The sequence below is a fragment of the Falco naumanni genome, chromosome 9 (assembly GCF_017639655.2).
Source record: "Falco naumanni isolate bFalNau1 chromosome 9, bFalNau1.pat, whole genome shotgun sequence".
NCBI classification, from domain to species: Eukaryota; Metazoa; Chordata; class Aves; order Falconiformes; family Falconidae; genus Falco; species Falco naumanni.
In genome coordinates, this window is record NC_054062.1 from 39,500,681 (window position 1) to 39,522,599 (window position 21,919).

Here is a 21,919-nt window from a genome sequence, read left to right on the forward strand (position 1 = left end):
GCACTTCAACCTGTGCATAAGCAGCTGCTTTCTATAGGGCTTGCACACATGCTTAAATACTTTTCTTAAAGATAAACTGTGTGGTTTGATTCTTCAAGACTCTGATCATTTTAGATGTAATCCTGCAGAGCATTCAAACAGGCAAGTCATATTCTATGCATAAGAATCAGTGAGATCCAACATTGTTTAAAAGTCAAACCACACTTCCAAACCTTACGGCATGTGGCAAGACTAAGCCAGAAGAACATGGAACATAGAGAATGTTAAAGTTTAATCCCCAAAATACACTGTATTCACAATTTATTCAACAAATGCAGTTCAGTTTAAATTATTCAGTACAGTGGTTTAGACTATAATATGAAAAAGATATAATATGTTTTGTGAAAGTAATAACACATCAGTAAAGGAGGGTTTCAATCCCCTGCTCTGAGCTTTGCTGCAGCAAATAAATAGCATGCTTTGTGGGGAAATGGCAAGGGAGCAGCTCAGACAACCTCTGACAAGCTTGTTTACTACAACATTGGTGCCCAGCCAGCAGCAGTGGCTAGGCTGACATGCACCAGCAGCTTACCACAGCTCTTCACCATCCAGAAGGCAGAATGGGGCTGGATGATTGCCTTGGGCTGCTGAGGTGGCCAAGTGAGCCGCTCACCCTTCTGTGCTTTGGAAGATGCCCAGGATGAAGGGTGATGGTCTCCTTGCTCTGGTACTGCCAGGGAGGGAGTACCCACTCCAGCCCAGCCCTAGCTTGCAGATTCCACCCTTGTAGCTACGCAAGCACCTCCTTGCACCTCTTCTGGAGCGTGTTCCTCTGCAGCTGCTAAAATCTTAAACTTGTAATAAAAATGAGGGATTTTTCCAATGCAAATAGTTGCATGCTTTCTCCTAAGCATCTTTACAGATACCTAGGTGTGCATAGTCTTTTTGTGCAGCTATATCTGTCATAACTGATTTGTGCATTCATGGAAGATGGGGAAAAAATCAGGGGAAGAAATGTCCATTTTTTTTCTGTGTCCATGGGTTTATTAAGATAACGATAAGAAAATGTATGATGAAAGAAGAAAGAAAAAATATCCAAAGCTTGTGTGGGCCAAGTCTCTAAATAGGATAAATTCAGTCAGCTGACTACAGCATTATTCATTTTTAATTAGTTTGAATCAAATAGTGCAATTTGTGCCAAGCTGCAAAATCACACTGTCTTCACAAGGAGCCAGCTTGACAACAGAGACAAATTAATCCCTGCAAGAGTACTCCTTCTGTAAGCTCACCATCAATATTCCTCATTTAAAAAGGAATATGCTGAGTATGCTCTTCCATTAGGCTGGTTTTATATCACAGTTTGACTTTTCTTCCCTGCATAAACTAGAAATGTAAAAATTTTGGGGAATTTTATCATCCCATAAACATACCTGTTGTGTAATTATGCAAATCAAATTAGAAGCAGTCAATGGAATTATTATTTATCCAAAAACCTGATCCAGATTGCTTGCTGACTTTCTTGGGATGTGAATGCATTTTTACCTCTGTTCAAACATCATTTTTCACCTTAATGTAGGCAGTGATTTTGCTGCACCAAGATCTCAGCCTTTCCCAAATAGCAGTGTTCCAATAAAGTGAAGAAATCCAGCTACAAAGGGAAATTGCAACCTAGCTATAGGGATACATTTGAGAAGACACTAAATTATCCTAATTCTGAAAGATAATGATGGGGGGGGGAGTTGGGGGGTAGCCAGGGATCACTTATCTTGGGCATTCGAACTACTGTTTGGGAAGGAAACAATGTGGTTTGGATTTTTTGATTTTTGTCATATGAAATTGCACTGGTGATATTTGCAGAACAAGACATCAGATTTGCTATACAAGTTGCTCTATCTTTGTCCTCTGATTGTGTTTGACAGACAAAAGGAAGGCATTTTACAGCCATTTCTACCAAGATTATAGACATGGCATTGAACTATTTTTATTTTTATTTTTTATAAAATCAATGGGAAAAAAGCAGAGCTGTGCTTAAATTCATAAGCTTAGCCTTCTCATTCATGGATATGACTTCAACAGAGAGTGTTGCATCCATCATGCAGCAAATTGCTTGAAATCTTAAAGAAAGAGACGGCACCAGGGGGCACAGCCACTGCAAAGCCATTTTCCCCTGCCCCTTCAAGCTCCTCCTTGCCTCACTCCTTTCGGTCATTGGTTCCTCCCCATTATCAGTCATGTCCACAAGATACAAAAAAAGTGCTGATCAGTTTTTCTTAAAAGCTTTCCCCTTAGCCTAAACCCTGTTGTTTATCAAAGCATTTATATATATAATATATACGTCATATATATAATACATATATAATATATATTATATATATAAGAAACACACAAGGGTAAATAAAAAGAGCCACACAGCACAGCAGACATGTGAAAACACAATTCATTAATCCTGTGCCTAAACTTAAAAACTGTGTGGAAGTTTAAATCCTTGTTAGAAATAAAAAGTTATCTTTTTTTTCTTTTTTTCCTGGTTATTGTTTGTTGAATTTTACTTATATTTCATGTTTAAAAGATTTGTTACTGCTGTGCTAATACCTGCTGTTAAATTCTCTGACTGAATTACCATCTTGACAATAAAAAGTGGTTCTGGGGAAATGAGAGATCTGAGCATGGTGAAACTTTCTAGCAAGAAACAGATAATTTTTTGCTCTTAAAATAAACAAAACCAGTGAGGGAATAAGTGTTGAAATCCTGGGGGGGGGGGGGGCGGGAATGTATGGCCCTCAGTCCCAGTAACTGGTCTTCTTTGGCACTTGAGAACGATCACAAGTAGTTTGCCTTTTTATTCATATAGAACAAAATTTACAAAGTCATTCATACATTTTTGTTTGTTTTTTGTTTTGTTTTTTACTTACTTCGAAAATTGGGAATATTCAAAATACACTTTTACCCCACTTCATTCTTTCATTATTTACAGGTATATACAAGAAAAATTTAAGAGTTTGTTTTGTGTTGTGGTTTGTTTTTTTTTTTTTTTTCTTTCTTTTAAATTTTGTATTAAAAAGCTCTGCTGGTTGTTTTACTGTTTGTTTTCATCATATGGATGTTCCATGTGAGGGCTCCATTGCTTCTGGAATGACTCCCCCTGGCACGGACTGAAATGACATTGGGATCGGGGTTTTCACAGGACTCTGACGAAATAGTCCTCCATTTGGTGACCTGTGTTTACACTGTATGGAGGGCATGGTGGCCGAGCTGCTTAGGGGCAGCGGCAGGTTGCTGCCGGAGGCAGCTGTGAGTGTCCTGCTGGCACCATGAGTTGTCTGTTCTGGTAAAAAGGTGGTGACAGAAAGTTGCGTGTTCTGGTATTCACGTACTGGCTCCAGGGTCTGAGTTGGCTGCATGCCACCAATCTCCAAGGCTGAGATTTCAATGGACGCTGGAGAGATTTGCTTGTGGGCTATGTCTTCATCAATTAAACTGTTCATACGTCTGTGGACCTGCTCCAGGTTCACTTCTTTGTCCTAGTGAGGAAGAAACCAGAACAATCAGTCCAAACACAATCTCAAAGCCCATCCGGCCCCCCCTCCACTTCCTCTGTCTGCCAGGAGTTGCTCACTCATTACACCACTTTGATTCTGTCTGTGCCTATGCAAAACCTCAAGGTCCGCCCAACATCTCCAGCTGAGACACGCATGCTGAAGGAAACACAAGCTCAATCTCAAGCCTGCCAGAGCCCCTGATGTTGTCAATCTCATCCTCCTTGGAGGTAAATCGTGCCTCTGTTTCAGCTCACAGGAGCTGGCACCAGGGACCAGCACACCCCACCAGCCCTTAGCTCACCTTGCACAAGCCCAGAAAAAAAAAGCATACTGCAGGCAAGTAAGCCATCTGGGACTCCAAACTCCAGGGAGCAGCTCACTATCTTGTAACCACAAGACAGCTCACCACTATCTCATATAGCTGCAGTGCATTTTCAAAGGAACTTGTCATTAAAACACTGTGCACGGCCTAGCTGACTCCAGGGTAGTTGCTCTGCGTGCAGAACTCTGCTGTCCAGGGGTTGTGGTGGTGAAGAAGTCTTCCCTTCCCAGCAGGAAGCCCTGGGTCACTTACATGGCACAGACTGTAGACCTACTGGAACAGCACTGAGAGAAACCCACTCTGGGAGCCCTGGGGAGGGGACCACTCCTTTGTGTTTTGAACAGTTGTGTGACCAACTATAAACTGTCATCTTGGCATGTCAACTGGTAAAAGTCTGGTTACGGTTAGAGTTTGGGAAAGTAACTCTGGTCTTTAGAAATTGCATCGCCATCTTCTGAGAATGTGTTGCCTAAGGCTCCCGGGGCAGTCTCTTCAAAGGACTTTGGGGACCACTTACTCAGCATGTTCTAGTTTCCATGAGGAAATATGACAAAAGAAGTTGTCTTCAAACCCGAAGCAGCAAAGACCTACAATAGGCTGTTTATCACCTCAGCGCAGCATTCAAGATGCTCAAATTGGAAAGCAACAAAACTGGCAGGGTAAAGTCAACCACCTGGGATGCTGTATCACTGAATTTTAATACTAGCATTGTATTGCCAACAAAAAGGTATTACATTATACCATTTCTCTGTATTTCATAAAGCATAGCTGTGATCTGCAGTTGTGGTTATTTGATGCAAGTATAACATATGGCAGAATACAGCAAAGCATCTATAAAAGCCCAACAATCCCAGAGACATTCCCTGGTCTGACAGAAACCAGTACTTACACTAGGCAGTCAGCAAGATTCCAGCCTAAGAAGTAGGACTAACTGACATGTTTGTGTCCCAGTAATCCCTGATTGCCCAGCAAACATCATGTGCTTAATTGTTGGTTAAATCCAACACCAGCAGTCTTACAGATGCTCTGATTCATACCAAAAACTAGTCTCTGGGAACAGAGAAGTATAAGATGCCACTGCCACCCACCCCTTATGATCTTTTGCCACTGGTACTCAGGTGGAGCACAGAGAAATGCAAAATTATTCCAGTGGTATTCACTGCTATGTAACTTTGCTTTCACCTGTAAATTGACACGTCAACTCTAAAGCCCTTGATTCCCGTCAATGTCAACTACCGATTTGATTCTAACCTTGTGATTTAACACCACTTCTACATTACTCAAGAACCGCTGGATTTGCTGATCTCTGTACAGATCTGGAAATGAATTAGTGATGACGACCCCAAACCTGTGTCCTTAGCTTTAGGCTAAATCCATATTGATTTCAATTGGAGTACAATTGTTCCACAATTACAGGGCTAAGCTTTGCTAATCAGTAGAAAATGAATTCCTGTTTCATTTACATCACAAATCCACCGAAACACCAATAAAACTCCCAGAAACCTGGGGGTACCATCTTCCTCACCAAAGAAACAAACTATTCTTTTAAAAATATTGCTTTTTCAGCCAAATCTTCTAATGAGATAATTTTGACTTAGAGAAAATCAGTAGACAATAAAAAAACAAATAAACTTTTGCAGCAGAAAGGGACCACGCAACAGCTGATCAGATAACCCCTGCAGCTGTGTTAAGTCCTTCTTGCCATCAGCTGTACCTGACACGTCAGGCTCTTCCTTCAGTATGTCAGACAATGCACCAAGCTGACAATAACAGCGGCTTTTTCATAAACTCTGCAGCTAGGTAAATTAAAGATTTGTGCTACAGTGGCCAAAGGATTACACAAGTTTAATTCATAATTTTATGTATTTCTCTTTCTTGAAGTAAAATTGTGGACTGGGGGCAAGTGTGAGAAGCGTTCTCATTTTTTTCCCTGTTGGGAGTAAAGGCTCAACTTCTGTGGGTGGGTTCCTTTTGCACAGACGTTTGCCTGCACACTGCTGTGCCTTCCTCAGCTGTCTGCCAATAAAAGTTTGCTGCAAAGTTCTGTTTATCCAGACAATTCAGGAACCACCAGGCATGATGATATCTATGTCTAAGGAAGCTAACTCCCAGAAGTCTGTTACAAAATGCTTCTTTGGGTACCCAGTAATATTTCTTTTCTCAAAAATGCTGCTAGCTTTGATTTAGACTCCTAGGTTGGCATTTTAGTTATCTGGGATTGATATTCTTGCTAAGCTTCTAGTACAAAATAAGAAAAAAAGTAGAGAACTCAGGTTAGAACTGAGCAAACAATAGAAAAATATTCTTAAGTAAGACTGGAGGAATGCTCATGACTCGTTAGCATTTTTCAGAGCTTTTGCCAAATACCTTCTTCTGATCATTTCAAGTGAAAATATTTCATTTGTATTGTTTGATTGCATTCCAACCCGCTTTACTACAGGAACAAATATAACGTGACTGGGATAACTAGCCAAGCCAGAGGGAAAGGTAGAGCTTTGGTATTTTCAACACGCAATCATTAACTGTTTGTAGAGGAAAAAATCCATTTGTGAACGAAGTGTGCTCTTCATTTGGAGCATCTGTGCACAAAAGGTCATAAAATTCAAAGGACAAATGAATCCTGGTTATATATTAGCTTAACTCTTCTTAAGATGTAAACATAAAGAGCCTCAGATGGGCTGCTCTTAACATCTCCTGGTCCAGACCAGAGGGGTTATCCAGGATGACATCGTTTGGAATGTTTCCCTCCGCTGGCCTAACAGGGTTGCTTTCTCCTGCTGTGCACAGTCCAGCCCTGGGACAGCATTCCTCAGCAAATGGTGGATATGTAGTTGCTTATGTTTCATAACATAAACGTGTTTCACTCCGCTGAAGTTTTCATTATCAAGAAGAACATAATCCCTGCACACAGACATCATATTTTATCTACAACAGAACACTTTACAAAGTAGAGAAGTAAATGCTTGGGATTTTTTTAAGAGGCAGGGGTGGGGATATCATTCACCTACTTCTAACTCTTCCTCCAGCATTAAGGACAACTTTCTGGCCTTATTAAGATCAGAGAAAACTTTTTAAAGGCTTCCAAGAGCCCAGAAGTTCACATCATTCCCTCTTTTTGTTGTTAAAATAAAATGTTTGTAAAGGTTAAGGAAAACAACCCTGTCTCTGAGGAATAATAGAAATACATTTTTAAAGGTTCTTCCTTTTTTCGTTGCCTTATTAGATGAAGAGCAGCTGAATAACTAAATGTCAAGCTTTGTATGAAAAGATCTTAATGCTGAATGAATGATTTTTTCAATTTTTTTTTTTTTTTAAAAAACAACCCTAAGATAAAAACTAGAAACTCTGGAGAAGATTCGTTTGCCGTTACATACTAGAAGACTGCCTTGAATCCCAAGATTTCCAGAACTGAAGGTTTTGGGATATCTTTATTTGACAAACCAAGTTTTCAGAATTTGTAAATTCTGTAAACCTCATCTTTCTTTTCCTTTATTGTCCTCTTGGAAAATTCAGTAACAAACCATATGTTAGGGAAAAGTAACAAAATTAATGGAAAAAGTGTTAAATGGTAATAAAGCCAGAAAAAAAGTTTTAAAAGTTATGACGTTTTGCTCCCCCGTCAGCTCAGTATTCTCCTTTTAGTTCTATGATTCTCATTAAATATGAACCATCTGTTTAGATACTTAAGCACTTAGTTAGGTTGCAGGGGTTTTCTTTCATTTGCTGAGGCTTTGTCACCTTAATTGTGAAACGGTAAAGTAGCATTGCAAAAGACTTTCAAGCTTTCTGATGCTGTAACTTTTCTCTACTTTTGCATTTCTCTATGACAAAATAAATGCAATAAAATTAATAAATTACTACAAATTAATATATTAAGACTTGGGGCTAGGAAGTGGCAAGGCACCAGAGCCGGCAGCTGGACAGAAAAACCAGGAGCCGTAGTGGAGGCTAGTGTGCCAGTTTTCCAGCACAGTCTTCCCTTCTCCAAAGGCCAGCCCCCCAGGGGAAGCCTTACTGCTTCTCTTCACAAAGGTCTCTGGCTTCAGCTCCACTTAGCTCCAGTGAAGTCTCTTCAAGAGCTGAATGAATGAACTCCAAACTTCATACTCCAGTGTCCATAACAGACACGTTACCAAAGGTTTCTTCTCTTTGTTTTTTGTACTTAATATGCAAAACTGTTAATAGAAATATGTCACATTTCAGAGGTTTCAAGCCAATTCAACTTCACTTTTCATATGTAGCTACCTTGGGTAAACATACACACATGTGTTGCCAGAAGAGGATGAAATAATTTTGATTTGCTACCTTCATAATTCTATTTTCAATACGAATAGATCAGTTGAAGAAATTATTCAGTGAAGGGAAGAAAAAATATCATGTGTAAGGAAAATGGATTACAAACACAGGCTTATCCTCCTTGAGGTTAAGGAAAACAGCTAACCAAACAATGCTTCTGGTCAGGAAACTGTCTTACTCATAAATACCAATTTAAATGTCATTCTGGGAAGGCAAATGAAGGGCACGTTTGTGATACATCCCAAGCACCCGATCATGAGCGACAGGTTCAATGGCCTATGACTGACAGCATGAGCTCACTGTGGTGACCGTTGGCATGGATTTGAAGGATGCTCACCAGAATTATCTGGGAACGACTAACCCTGCATGGCTGCACCTGCAAGAAACTATGATTCCCTTTCAGGACTAACCAAGTTTGTCTTTATCATGCAGAGAGAAATTATGGAAAGATATAAATGCAGACAGGATGATTTACAGAGTAATCAATATTTTTTTTCTAGCTTATTTTCTGTGAATTTTGACAGTGGGCTCTCATAAAAGTGTGTAGGCAGTCAGATTGAAAGAATATGAAACTACTTGTGAGGTTTGGAATCAGCTAATATTATCAAATTTGAGAGCCATTGCACTGAGTGTTGGAAAGGAGCTACTGGCTGATGTTTTCAAGAAATTGCCTATATCACTCTAAACACAATTATTTCAAAGGTAATACTGTTCAGCTGCCAGGCTTGCAATGGTTGGGATTTTCCAAAGGGGAGATATTTGAGAAAAATATTTTTAGTAAAGACACTAATGCGGCCACCTGTTCTTACTTGTGATTTCTCTGATCTTATCACAAAGTTCAAGAGAGGCCACTTGAAGAGATAAAAATGGTACAAGCTGATGAAGCAGTTTCAGTAAGGCCAAAAAGGGAGACAAATGCCCCAACAGAAAGGCCAAATATTTCCAGAAATTTGATGCTAAAACTATGCCAAAACTGTGATAAGTTGCATCTGTGTCCCACTCATACAAATAAAACCACTCTAGATTAGAGGAGAAGAAAAAGACTGATGGTTCTGACCCTAAATATCAAGCACTAAAAATTCAGAAATGTAGCCAATACGGGCAGGCAGGCACATAGACCGAGGGACTATCATGAATGCGTCAATACCTCCGGGTCAGATGGTGATAACTGTGCCAAATATTAAAAGCCTGCTAATGCAGTTCTTAATAAGCCTCAGGACATATGCAGAAAATATGGTTTTTAAAGTAATATAGTTTTAATCATCAACCATGGTGCATTTCTGTTTTGTTTCTTTGTTTCTGTCTTGTGTGACAATATGAAGAATTATCTTTTGGTGAGAGAATGAAACCAAGACATAAATGTTAATATTACATTTTCACACTATGAAAAACTATTTTAAAAATAAGACAATTTTGTGATTAGTGCTAGGATTCAAACTCTGAGTCAAGTCCCAGCCTCAGAGAGACATTTCCTTTTCTGGCCTTGACCAGGTTACATGCCAGTCCCTCTACCATCTATATAAACCACCTCTTAACTCACACACATATATTAAAAAATACAAGTATCAGTGGTCACGAGACACAGATGATGGAAGGCACACTTGTACCCAGCTAGACAGAAAGGAAGCCTCTGAGGCACTTCCATGCTCAGACAGACATACTGCACAACTGAAACACCGAACAAAAATATATGAAAATCAAAGTGTCGTTTCCACACTCAGGTGCCCATAGGCTGTTCTTTTCATAGCTCGGCATCAAAACCCACAGCTCCACTCAGCCACCAATTTCTGTCCGTGGGGTTTCAGACATCATGGGCTCAAAACACTTAGCTGGTTAAGGAAAAACGAAGAAGCAGCATATGTGTATTTGTTTAAGATTATTTTGAAATTCTATATTCACCAAGGGTCATTATCATTACTTTCAGCTACAGCTACTGCATATGTAAAGCTGTAATATTAATTTATTCCAGGGGGCTTTGACAGAGTGGCAAAACCAGACATAATTGGCTTGTTCAAGAATAAAAAGCAGTGATGCTATATGTAATAGATGTGCTGCACAACAACGACAACACAATATGATGTTATATTAATACAAATAACTCCTTTTTAATAAGACTTATTTTGCCACGCTCATCATTCCGGAGATACTGTAGTCGACAATGCCAGTGCAATGCAGACAGACATGTAAACAGATGCAGCAATGATATATGTTTGCCATCACTAATTTAACACAGGCAACTGACCTAGTCAAATAGCACTTAATGTTACATAAAATTTGCTGAGTGGTTTCTGAGTGTACTCCACTAGATGCTGGTTTGACCATAACACTATCTTATTAGAAATAAGTACAGGTGCACCTCAAGAGTCTACTTGAAAAACATTTATAAATAGGCCCAACTCTGCAATCAAGTTTCTGCTCTTATAAGTGGAACCTGTACTATGTATTTTAAATTAGCAATTAACTAAGCCATCATCCATAAAACAGCTGTTAGAAGAATGCATTGAGACTAACATCAGCTAAGGTCCACTAGACTGTTATCAGATTGAAAGAATAAAAGAAATGAAAGAGTTTTGCAAGATATATTAATTTCATTCGATGTGTAATCACCTTCAAAGAAACAAAACTGCATTAAAAAAATATGTATGAGGCCACCTTATTCACTAGGAGATGCTCTCCTTCACCAGAGAGCAGAAATTCCTTTATGCAGAGACAGTAATATTCTTTTCCCTCCTAAGTAAACCTGGAAAAAAGTGAGAAATAACAGAATGCTGCAAAGATGACGTTAATGTGGTAGAAAATTGTTTCAAATACATTGCCAAAGTTTATTCCCACCTACCCATAGCCAGAAAGTATCTATGATCGATCAAAGTAAGAAACTATTACCAAAAAACCTAGAGACCAATCAAGTAACAAGCGTCTTGCTACAGCATTGTTACAAGTAGCAAGGAGCTTCATGGAGCAGTTCACATCTTCCCACACTCACATTGCCCACCCAACCCAGGTTAGATTTATCTAACTTGAAATCACATCTAGCCAGGCATCTAATTCTGTAATGACTGTAACTGTCCCATGGTTTGTGCCTGTGTGCCTTGCCGAGAAATACACCAGACAGTAAGCTCCCCACCAGACCATTGAAGCTGATGATGCACACCAATTTAAACATCTGTCTGTATTTTTTATCTTCAACTGCATCCCATGCTATGGCGCGGTGTGAATAAATATGCAGGACACAGCACCACTGGGACAGGCATTGCACCTTAGGTGACAGCAGGTAGCCCCACAGCCTCTTGCTGTGATCTGCTCCCACGTTCATCATAACCCATTAACTAAGTTCAATCACAGAAAAAACACTGGCTAGTCCTTACAACCAACAGCAGACTCACACCCACAAAGTTAAGAGGCTGTGATAGCATCTTCATTCGTCACTCAATACAAGAGGGGACATCCAGCCTCATGCTGAGGTATTCAAACTTTAAAGTCCTTACCAACTTTGGTTCACAAGCATTAGAAGCTGGTAACTCAACTACAAAGAAAATGAATGACTGGTTCCCATTATACAGATGTTTCCACAGTTTTCATGAGGTTAAAAATAAACATGACAGTAAGAGAATGCAAAGAAACATTTTTCAACACAAGCAGCAAAATGCAGTACTGAATGAATGCTGGTTGATGAGCATGCCAATGTCTCTGCAAAGGAACTCGTAGGAGAAAGAACTTGCAACGGATAAATCTTTACAGTGCACACACTTCGTATAGTTACTTCATAGTTACAGGCATTTCCAACAACACGAAGGTTAGGTTCAAGGGGAGTTCCAGAGAGAGGTAAAGATGAGAAGAAAACTAGCAAGGATTCATCTGTGCAGGCATTTTGAACAACAAACCAGTTATCTGTATGTTCATTATAAATTCTCACCATGCTCCTGAGGCCGAACCTCACATCATTGGCCATCTCCAGGTAGAAAGGGAAAAAGATGATGTGGGGAGAAAAAAAAAAGGATCAAGATAGTGAGGCTAATAATATAATTAATATTTCACTCTTTTTTTGCACAAAACATACTTATTACTTCTTATACTTCTGGTTTGAAATAGCAAATTTTAACCACTGTAACCAAAAAGGATGGCCCTGAAGAGGGTGCTGTTTTCAGAATCCAACTGCATCTAAAATGACCCCGTGAAGTGACAGATTATCCTTTTAAGAAGTAAAGATCAAATTCACGAAGATTCTGTTCCAAAACTCACTAAAAATTAATGGATTCTTTACATTGATTTACACAGCTTTTAAATCCTAAATTATTATCTAGTCCATAAGGGATGTAATTTTTCACTCTACTGAGCCCAAAGGAAAGCAATGCTACCCTTTGTCTGATTTACTCTACTGGAGCATCAGGCATAACAGATTGCTCTATCATCATCGTTTTTCACCATTCCAGCCTAGTCAAATCCAAATCTCAGAAGTTCCCATTTTTTCCTATTATGCCAGGAGTACAAGAGTGATTTGGCACAGGAGACACAAGGAGTTGTTTCTACAACCTGATGCCCAGCGACAGTTGCCTCGCAAAGCCTCTCGTCTCCACTCCAGCTATGCAAAAGCCTTCAAAAACTCTTACTCCTGACTATTATCCACAGATGTTTTAATTAAGAACTGACTTTTGAAAAGGCTTCTGCACCCCCATTCACGGCTGTATTTTGGAAGCTGCCCAAGCTCCTATTTCAACATGAGAAAAGACATGGCCAGTCAAATCATTAAAATAGCTCAGCATAATGAAAACCTGGCCACCAGTTTCCCAGCAGAGAACTCTTGGATACCAAATACTTCTGAAGAAATAGTACTTGTTATGTTGAGTAAGTCTGAGCAGGTCTTTTCTATACATGGGCTTATAAATATGATTATCAACTTATGGAAAATCACAATCAAATCATCAAGATTTTTTAAAAAAAGTAAATGTATGTTTTCCACAATATTAGTATCTGTGATTCCTTAATATTTTGCTAATATCGAGCGCAGGTTATTTCAGGTATTATAAATCGATTAAAATTCAATGGATAAATAGATTTATAAATTTCTTGTTAATATTATTGTATGGTGAGTTCAGTCTTCAACAAATTACTTCAGTGCACATGTAGCTTCCAGTTTATGCTGCATATTTGTTGGTTTCAAAGCAAAGTAGGTTTGATCCTACACCATTAAATGAATAGAAGCGTTCTGGTGATCTGGGTGAGATCAGGATCAAACTCTTACTAAACTTTACATACATGTTTAAATACTTAGTTGGATCAAGGCCTAAGGCATTTTACAAACCACAAAAATGTAAAAAAAAAATTGAGAAAAAAGTAACATTTTATGGTTTTTATTTTGAACTTTTACTGCTTTTGTTATTACTGAACATTCAACACCGCCCACCACCCCCACCACCCCCTCAAAAATTCAACTTTAAAATACCACTGTAGGCTGAGATAAAATATACAAACATTAGCTCTGTAAACACTGTGTGAAGAATCTAAAAGAATCTGACACATTAAGGCTCCAACTCAGTAAAACACATAAGCTCAGGCCAAGCACATGAGTAGCCACAGAAGTCCTCTGGGATAGGTGATATAATGCAACTTAAGCAAGTACTTAAAATCAGTACGAAACTGCAACTTTGAACAGGTTGGTTCTTTCTGACTTCCCTGCATGGCAACACTCCTTTTTTATGCTTATTTCTGTTCAATTCCTCCCTGCCCCCCACAAGGTTCATGCCAAGTAAATCCAGATTATATCCCTAAGAATCCCATTAGCAGGGTTTTCTTATATGACTGAGAGAAAAACTAAACCAAACAGAAAAATCCCTTCCTTGCAGCTAGGGAAATATGCTGGAACCAAACTTGAATGCTTCGATACTGCTTTGGGTAGCAGAAGCCTGGGCCTGGTGTCATCAGTCATGGGGATGACATGTCACTTTTAGATTCATTACAGACTTGACCTAAATCTATGGTGATCTATAGCAAAAATTGACTGATTTAATTGGATTCTGATGAGCAAGTTCTCTGTGACCAGGTATCACAGAATATCTGCTTCACTGCTAGGGAGCTCTAACGAAAAAATCTTGTTTCTTCACTCATATAAAAAGCCAACACTGAGTTTCTTAAGATGCCTTTCCAGCTATTATCAGTTTCTGTACAAGGCAATTTATACATTATATCCTGTTTTGTTGTTTTTGCCTTTTTTTTTTTTTTTTTCTTCTCTTTAACTGATTCTTCCAGCTTATACTTCATCATCAAACAACATGAAATTGTGCATTCTGGGATGACTGATTCTTAACACTGCTCTGCTGCTTTTAAAATGCTAGTTAAATGAAGTTCCTCAGCTTATTATATTCAAACTGAATTTCTATACGGCATTAAAATGCATTATTTTGCCAGTGTTTGCATGATTTATTTTCCCCAAAAAACTTTATTTATTCTTAGAAAAGTAGATACAATACAGTGGTACAAACAAATGATCATTTATATGCAACTGAGCAAAAAATGTACAAAGATTTCAGATATGTCATAAAAATACAGAAAAAATAATTTAAAATAAAAACAAGATAAAATATAGAGGACATGCAATGAAGGGAAAATAAAATATCAGTTTGATGATCTCATGTTTCCTTTCACTCTCAAAAGGAACCATCCCCGGGGAAATCAAATTGTCAGATAAAAAGATAACACCACAAAGGAGACAAGGTAAATGAAGTGACAAAGACAAGGGAAGTGAAGATAATGTTGAAAGCGTAAGACTCTTTAATAATCAAAAACAATGCTGCTGACGCCATGCTGAAGGTACGGAAGCCTTGGTTGCCATGGAATAATATCTGGTTGGAGAATACAGTGCAAACCACAATTCTTAGCAGTGACAAATTTTGATCCATTGGACTGTATCTGTGATTTCATACTTCCACTTCTAAGGTACACGGGGTTTCACTGTCTTCTAATAACAGAAGAGAGTCCTAGTGGGTAACTTTCATGACTGCTAAAGCTGGAAATACAGGGTTTGAGGTAGGCTGGAATTTGCATATCATTGAACATGGAAACATGGGAACTTAAGGCAGATCATACAAAGCTGCCCTGGCCAGAGATACAGATTTTCTTTCTTTCATCCTGCATACTGCCAAAATATTTCTGATATTTTTTAGAGTAATGTCACTACCTCCTACTATCCTATAGAGCTAGAAAGTATTGCAGAGTCTAGACTTTTTGAGATTAAATAACATTTAAAACATTGTTAAGCTGGGAGTAGCAGGAAACAGGAATGATAAGAGGCTGCTACTAGAACACAAGTCTGTTCGTGCTCTGGACAGTACCTGAATTGCTGCCTTCTTTTAATTATTTTTTTAAAAAAGTGCAAACAGAAAAGCGAAAAGAGTCTGTTGAATAAAATGATTTTGCAGAAGTATGAGACAGTTAAGAAATTAAAAACTAAGCTGTGAAGACTGTGATTGTTAATGAATTATAAATTTGACAGAAGCTATGAGGCAATGACTAGTCACAACTCAGGAGATGGAAAATAATGCCATTCCTTAACCAGTAAAACCCCAAAATCTTCAAGCACTACAAAACTGCCAGCACGCTGGGTACAGATTCTGAAACACATTGCTAGGAGTGGCACAACTGGTTTGGAGAAAATACAGTTCTGATTTATAATATATATTATCTGAGCTAAGAAAGAATCAATCCAACAATTTCTTGAGAACATTCTAACATTATCTTTCCAGAGCTGTATTATATACTGCAACAGTGGGCGAATCAGTATCGCCTTTCATGGAAGATGCACCAAGTATCAGTTCCCAGCAAAAAAAATCATCCTGTATAAGTGACTAATTTTCTTTGATATAGAGTTGGCCATTAATTTGGTTTGAGTGAATGCATCTCCATGAATAATATGATATTTTATCTTTGTGCCTAAGTTTTCAGTTTTGGAGTATAGTGTGTGGATGAACTAGGACCGCTTTTTTAATAGTTCTGAAGAGATCTCAGAAGTAATAATCTTCAAGAGGAATAGTACATCACAGTAAGACATAGATGATAAAGCACAGAGGATGCTGGGGTGTCCATTGCAGTAAGCAGTGACACTTGATCATAATGACAATGAAGATTTGAAAACTGTCTTTCGGTGTGTCAAATGGAATAAAAGATACCAACAACCTGATAATGTGGCAAAGCCCTTGGCAGTTAAATGATTCACATTATATTATAGCTTACTGATATAATGAAATAAATGCGTAAGACACATATCAAAAGATATAGAAATTGGGAGATAATTACTGAAAACTCAACACTTCTATGGTACTAGGTTTCAATAACTATCTGATTGCTCAGTTAGTCAAAAGGGACATAGAGTGACTGAACAGAGATTCCAGAATAAATAGTAATTTTCACTTTTTTATAAATCCCCGCATTACTAAAGCTTATCAAAGTCAAAAGATTAGGTATCAGTATTGCAGGCTGAGTAGCACCTGTGTAAATTTAAGATTTTAGCACACAGAGATAGATACATGAGCTAGCTAAATTTCACAGTGGGTATAGAATAGCTGCCTATTAACAATTAGGAGAGGATAATTATAAATTCTGGAAAATCTAATTTAAAAAACATGACCAAATGTAAATTTTGCTGAATTAGAAATTAATAAGGGCATTTAAACTTTACCAGAGATCTGTCCAACTTTAGGAGATTACAGACTTGAACTCTAGTAGAAGAACGTGGCACAGTGTTGCAGCTATACGTTTTTTTCTGATACTGAAGCTAATCTTTCTTTTGTTAATCTGATCTGATATGGATTAAGTGAAGAATTAAAAGGGAGACATTAAGATTATTACCACAGTACTCATTAGAAACATTTTTACAAATCTGCTTCAAACAAAACAAAAGTACCTTGTAACAATATCCTGAAAATCCACCCAGCCTTCCCTAATCTAGCAAGAAATTTCACTATACCTTGCATGATAGAATGGTGAACGAATGACAGCTGTGTTTTGGAAAAGTAAAGGAAGTCCATCCTTCCTGGAGGTTTATATTAATTAATTGACTTAATAGGTAGGAACAATACATTTTTTTAATTGAGTGGGGCAGATTTTCTTCATATGCGAATAATGTAAAAAATATTCCAGTTGGAAGTAGTCTCCATCTGACATCACTCTCCCCATAAAGAAGAGTTACTACAAACGTAGATCAAATTAATGTCAAAGTCCCAACTTATGGTGTCAGGTTTCAAAAGACAGGCTTTCTGTTCCTCCTAGTTACATAGTTAACACTACATTTTTCACACTTACTGTAATTAATATTTGTGATTTATACCACACAGACATCTGAGTCCTTGAACACCTCAATGTATTGGCTCAGGCTAAGGTCCACAAAAGGCATACAAAGTGGACGAGGAAAAGATAATGAATTGGCAAATATCAATACGTCAGTGTCAGCTGAAAACATTTCTCCAGTGCTAATGAGGGCTGTGCACATTCTTCCAGCTAGACTTCACAGATCCTCAACATACAAAATGAGCCTCTAAAAAATTCCTTGCTCTCTCTCCAGCAAGCTGCCCAACCCTGTCATAAATCTGCCAGAGCAGTCGTGCATTCATCTTCCCAACATCTCTCCGGTTTTTGAGTTGCCAGCTGTCGGCATGATGCAGCCTACCAAGCGGGTCTAGCCAAAGACAGAATGTTATGCAAGGGCTCCACAAGTTATGTTAACTCCTTATTCAAGGCTGAATCCGCTGTCATTTTCTACAACGGATTGATAAAGCTCCTGACGGGGTAAGGGTCACAGAAGCCGAACAGTGCCTCCTTGCCCTTCAACTCATGAGGTGACTTCTGCATGAGGAGACACCAGCCTAGTCCTTCCGTGACCCTCCACAAGCTCTGCGCTTGATAGAAGAAAATGGTTGGGAGACGATCCAGCTTCCACAATTTTTAGGTGATATCACAACACCCATGTTGTGCCAAAGCCTTCCCAAAAGCAAAAGAAAATCAGCAGCATGACTTAAGTTTGCAGCTGTTCTTGAACTAATAATTTGGCTGGAGTATCAGATGCAGCCAGGAGGCAGATTTTAACGTTCTGTACATGCTATGCATGCTGCGGCTCTGTTATTATGACCATTGCTGTAGAGATGCTGTGACAGAAATGGGATCTCCTGAATAACACCTCCTGGAGATCAAATCCTCTTTTTGCTTTTGGTCCCCCAGCAACACTCAGCCACTGCTCCTGACTCAAGCACAGCAGTCCCCAGGACTTAACACTCCCCTCATCTCTGGATCATATCTTTCCCAAAGTTTCAAAACTTGGTTCTCTTAAATATGTTGAAAATCTTCAACCAACCTACACCACCTTTTCTGGAACGTGGTTTCCTATCTGAATTACAGTAGCCATCAGCAATCCTGCTTCAATCCCTCCCCACTAGTAGTACATAGATAAAATTTATATCTCTGCCCACTGATCTACCGAGAAACATCTGCTACGCTCCTTTGCTGATATATCTGAGCTGATGTTGCAGTCACTGTGACTGGACCCCTCCTCCCAGCCCCACGGTGCCAGCCCAGCCCAGCCCCGGGCAGGTGGCCATCAGCTGTGAGCGGCCATCAGCCACAGGCGGCCAGTCATGCACCCACTGCAGCCTCACAGGGGTCCCACCTGCCCAGGCCAGCTGGAGCTGGGTGAGGGGCTGAGGAGCCAGGACCCCTGGCCGGGCCAGGCTGAGCTCAGGTGACAGGCACTGTGTCACACGGCCCGGCCTGCAGTGGGTCTGGGTGGAATAAAGTTTTGAGTGTAACGGCAAGGTGGGGCTGTGCCATGCTTAAGCAGAGGATCGCAGAAGACCGTGCCCACCCGTGGTGTGGGGCAGCAGTGTCCCCTTCCCTCCAGCTGCTCTGACCTGACCCAAAGGTGCTTCTAGCCACCTGCCTTTCGTTGCACCCCGCTGTCCTCTTGAGGCACCCCTCATTACGTTCCCTCCCGCCTGCCTCGCATACCTGCCTTACGCTTTCCTCCTGGCTGGCTCAGCCTGTGAGCCCTCATCCCTGTGCCCTCTCCTCAGGAACACGCACTTCCCCGTTCAACCTCAACAACCTGCTTGTGCCAGGGCTCCCACTGACTCTGCTCCCTCTCGGCAGCACCCACATCACCGACCTCTCCCGAGCCTGTTTATGTGTGCTGTGACCAGGTTTAACTTGCCACCCTTAACCCAGAGTGGCTATGCTCCACGGGCAGGCCCAGTCCCACACGCTGGTGGTCTTCCCAAGTACAGCTTTACTGTATGGATAACCTTAGTATATATATATATTTTTTTTTTTTAAATGGAAGCTTAAAAGTATTCTGTTGTTTGTCACAGAAACTGCAAGAGGGCGTACAGAGCAACCCTAATCTGGAACACAGTGGAGGGAAAGGGCAGGAGGAGGAGACGGATGGGAAGGGGAGGAACGTTGGGATGGGGTAGGCAGGGATTTGCAATAACTCTTCTTACATCATAAAAAGCAAAACAAAGGGGATGGGGAAAAAGAAAATACTTAAACTCAGGAAAGCAGATCCTTTTCCAGAGATGGAAACTGAGTATTTTAAACTCCTTGCAATAAAAGAGTGAATTATTTCACCTTACCTATATGAAACTGCCATTGGGGCATACTCATCTCACTCTACAAAGATGCACCAAGGTGAGTCCCTGAGCGTAGAGAGGGGAACACACTGCATAGTATAGCAAGAGGAATGCTTTTGCACAGGCAGCTTGAGGACACGGCACACAAGGTCCCTGTCCCTTGCCCTGCCAGGCTTCCACCACAGGCAGCGAGCGCTCTGCTGCTGGGGAGAGGCCTTCGCCACGCTCACGTGGAGTGGGGCCTTTGGGGTTACAGCAGGAGTGACTTCTACAAGGCAGCGGGGCAAAATTCTACAGTATTTAACCAAAGAGCAATGAAAGACGCACTTCTCTTCATATGAAACCTACTTTATAAGCAAGAGTACCTACTCACGCTCTCCCTGTGCCTGCTTTTGGAGTACTACATTGTGCAAAGTGGAGCCATGCTTCCTTTTACCAACATTTCCCTTTCACTGCTGCATGTAGTGGAGCCACAGGCAAGTGACTTTACAGCTTTGTCCCACAAACATGGTACAGATGTTTATCACCAAGCACTTGATGGATGAATTCAAATGGGAGAAGCAGGAACTCAGAAGAATGGAATCTTACTGATAAATATTTCACAGCATTACAGACTGCAACATATATCTCCAGATCCCATTTGCCAGAATTGCTTACAGGTGATAGGTATGTCAATTAGCGTAGTACTCCTGGCAACTTGAGAAACATAGATTGGAATTGATGGGCTATGCACTGTTTTCCAGCTGTAGTGTAGCTCACTGCTATTATTTGCTTGTAACAAACATCTGCTCCAAGATGAAAGCACCTACAAATGCCTCAGCGTCTCCAAAATTACAAGAGGTTAGTCTGTTAAACATTTAATCTACGTAAACAAATACAGGCTTCATGCAAGACAGGTCTGAGTGTGTGCTGATTATTCTATCATAGCATTGCTAACTACTGCTGCTGTGCATGAAAAGTTCAAACTGAAGGAATTCTCAGATGTATTTTCCTAGGTAAAATACGTTATATGAAGGTTGGTTTACTCAGAGTCTCCTACTTTTAGAAATAAAACCGATTTCAAAAGAAAGGAAGCATTTCAACAGTGTCATGGCAATATGGCTTATTCAATTAATAACTAGCTGGTTGATTTTTAATTGCTCGTGTACCTCTTCAAACTCAGCCTAGGTCAGCCATGAAGGAAAACAGCTACCAGCTGGCTGGCAGCTGCACAGCCTGTGCAGGATAGATATGGCTCTCACAGCCAACGCAGGGGGTCTCAGATCACAGAAAACATTACCACAGGCGGCACAAATGGGTGCCCATGACTGGTCTCCCAGTCACTCACAGCAGAGAGGCCAAGGGTGTGTTTCTGAACTACTCTCTTACCCCTAAAGGTGGTCTCACCAGCTCAGGACTGAGGCACATTGGTGGGGCAATGTGGGGAAGTTTGCACTGCTGCTGCCCATGCTGTACCTGCTCTATAAATAAATAGAGGACTTTAGTCTCCAGGGTTGTCAGTTTGGCACCTTCCATGTGCACAAAAGACACGTTTTGTTGGGGTTTTTTTATTTGTTTAGAAACAACCACCCAAAAAGTTATATGCAAAGCTTAGTATGGCAAATCAAAATATATCAAATTTATTGTATGAGAGCACCTAAAATCCCACAACTTCCACTTCCTTGCTCTTTCTTTTGTGTTTTCTACTTTTAATTGTGATAAGAATAAAAGTTATGGACCTCTTTCGGTGTTTCTTGATGACAACGGTTGCTGTTCCACCACAACTCCAATGCTGCCACCAAGCATGCAAGAAGAAGGCCTATTGCTAAAATGCAGAAAACGCCTGCAAAACTGTGAAGCTTGAGTGCCTTCCCATCTGTCTGTGCATTGGTATGGCTATTCAGGTCACAACGTCCCATCCGTGGCCACCATTTCTGTTTAAGAACATCCAAATCTCCACTTTCTTGCAACTCTAGGATCCTGCAGAAATTTCAGAAGACAAGTATTATTTTCGATGATACTCTCAGTTTTTTCATCTTTCCTGTATGTCACATAACTCTTAAATCTACTGTCCCACCATTCAAAACTCCATTCCACCACCACCATCACCACTGTGCAGCATTCTCACTCTGAAACTGTTACAGCAAGATTTCTTTCTACTTACAGCAGCAGGTAAACTCCACTGGGTAACTTTAGAA

General features: G+C 40.1%; 1 protein-coding gene across 1 annotated transcript in view; it reads right to left on the reverse strand.

Annotated features, from left to right (window-relative positions):
* Positions 1-2,401: 2,401 nt before the first annotated feature.
* GRID1 (glutamate ionotropic receptor delta type subunit 1) overlaps positions 2,402-21,919 on the reverse strand; it is a 541,694-nt gene continuing 522,176 nt past the window's right edge. The window contains exons 15-16 of the mRNA XM_040607383.1: positions 21,461-21,701; positions 2,402-3,500 (exon numbers count right to left, since the gene is read on the reverse strand). Coding sequence (XP_040463317.1) covers positions 3,072-3,500; positions 21,461-21,701 — 670 coding nt within the window. The 3' untranslated portion in view covers positions 2,402-3,071. The remainder of the gene's footprint in view (positions 3,501-21,460; positions 21,702-21,919) is intronic.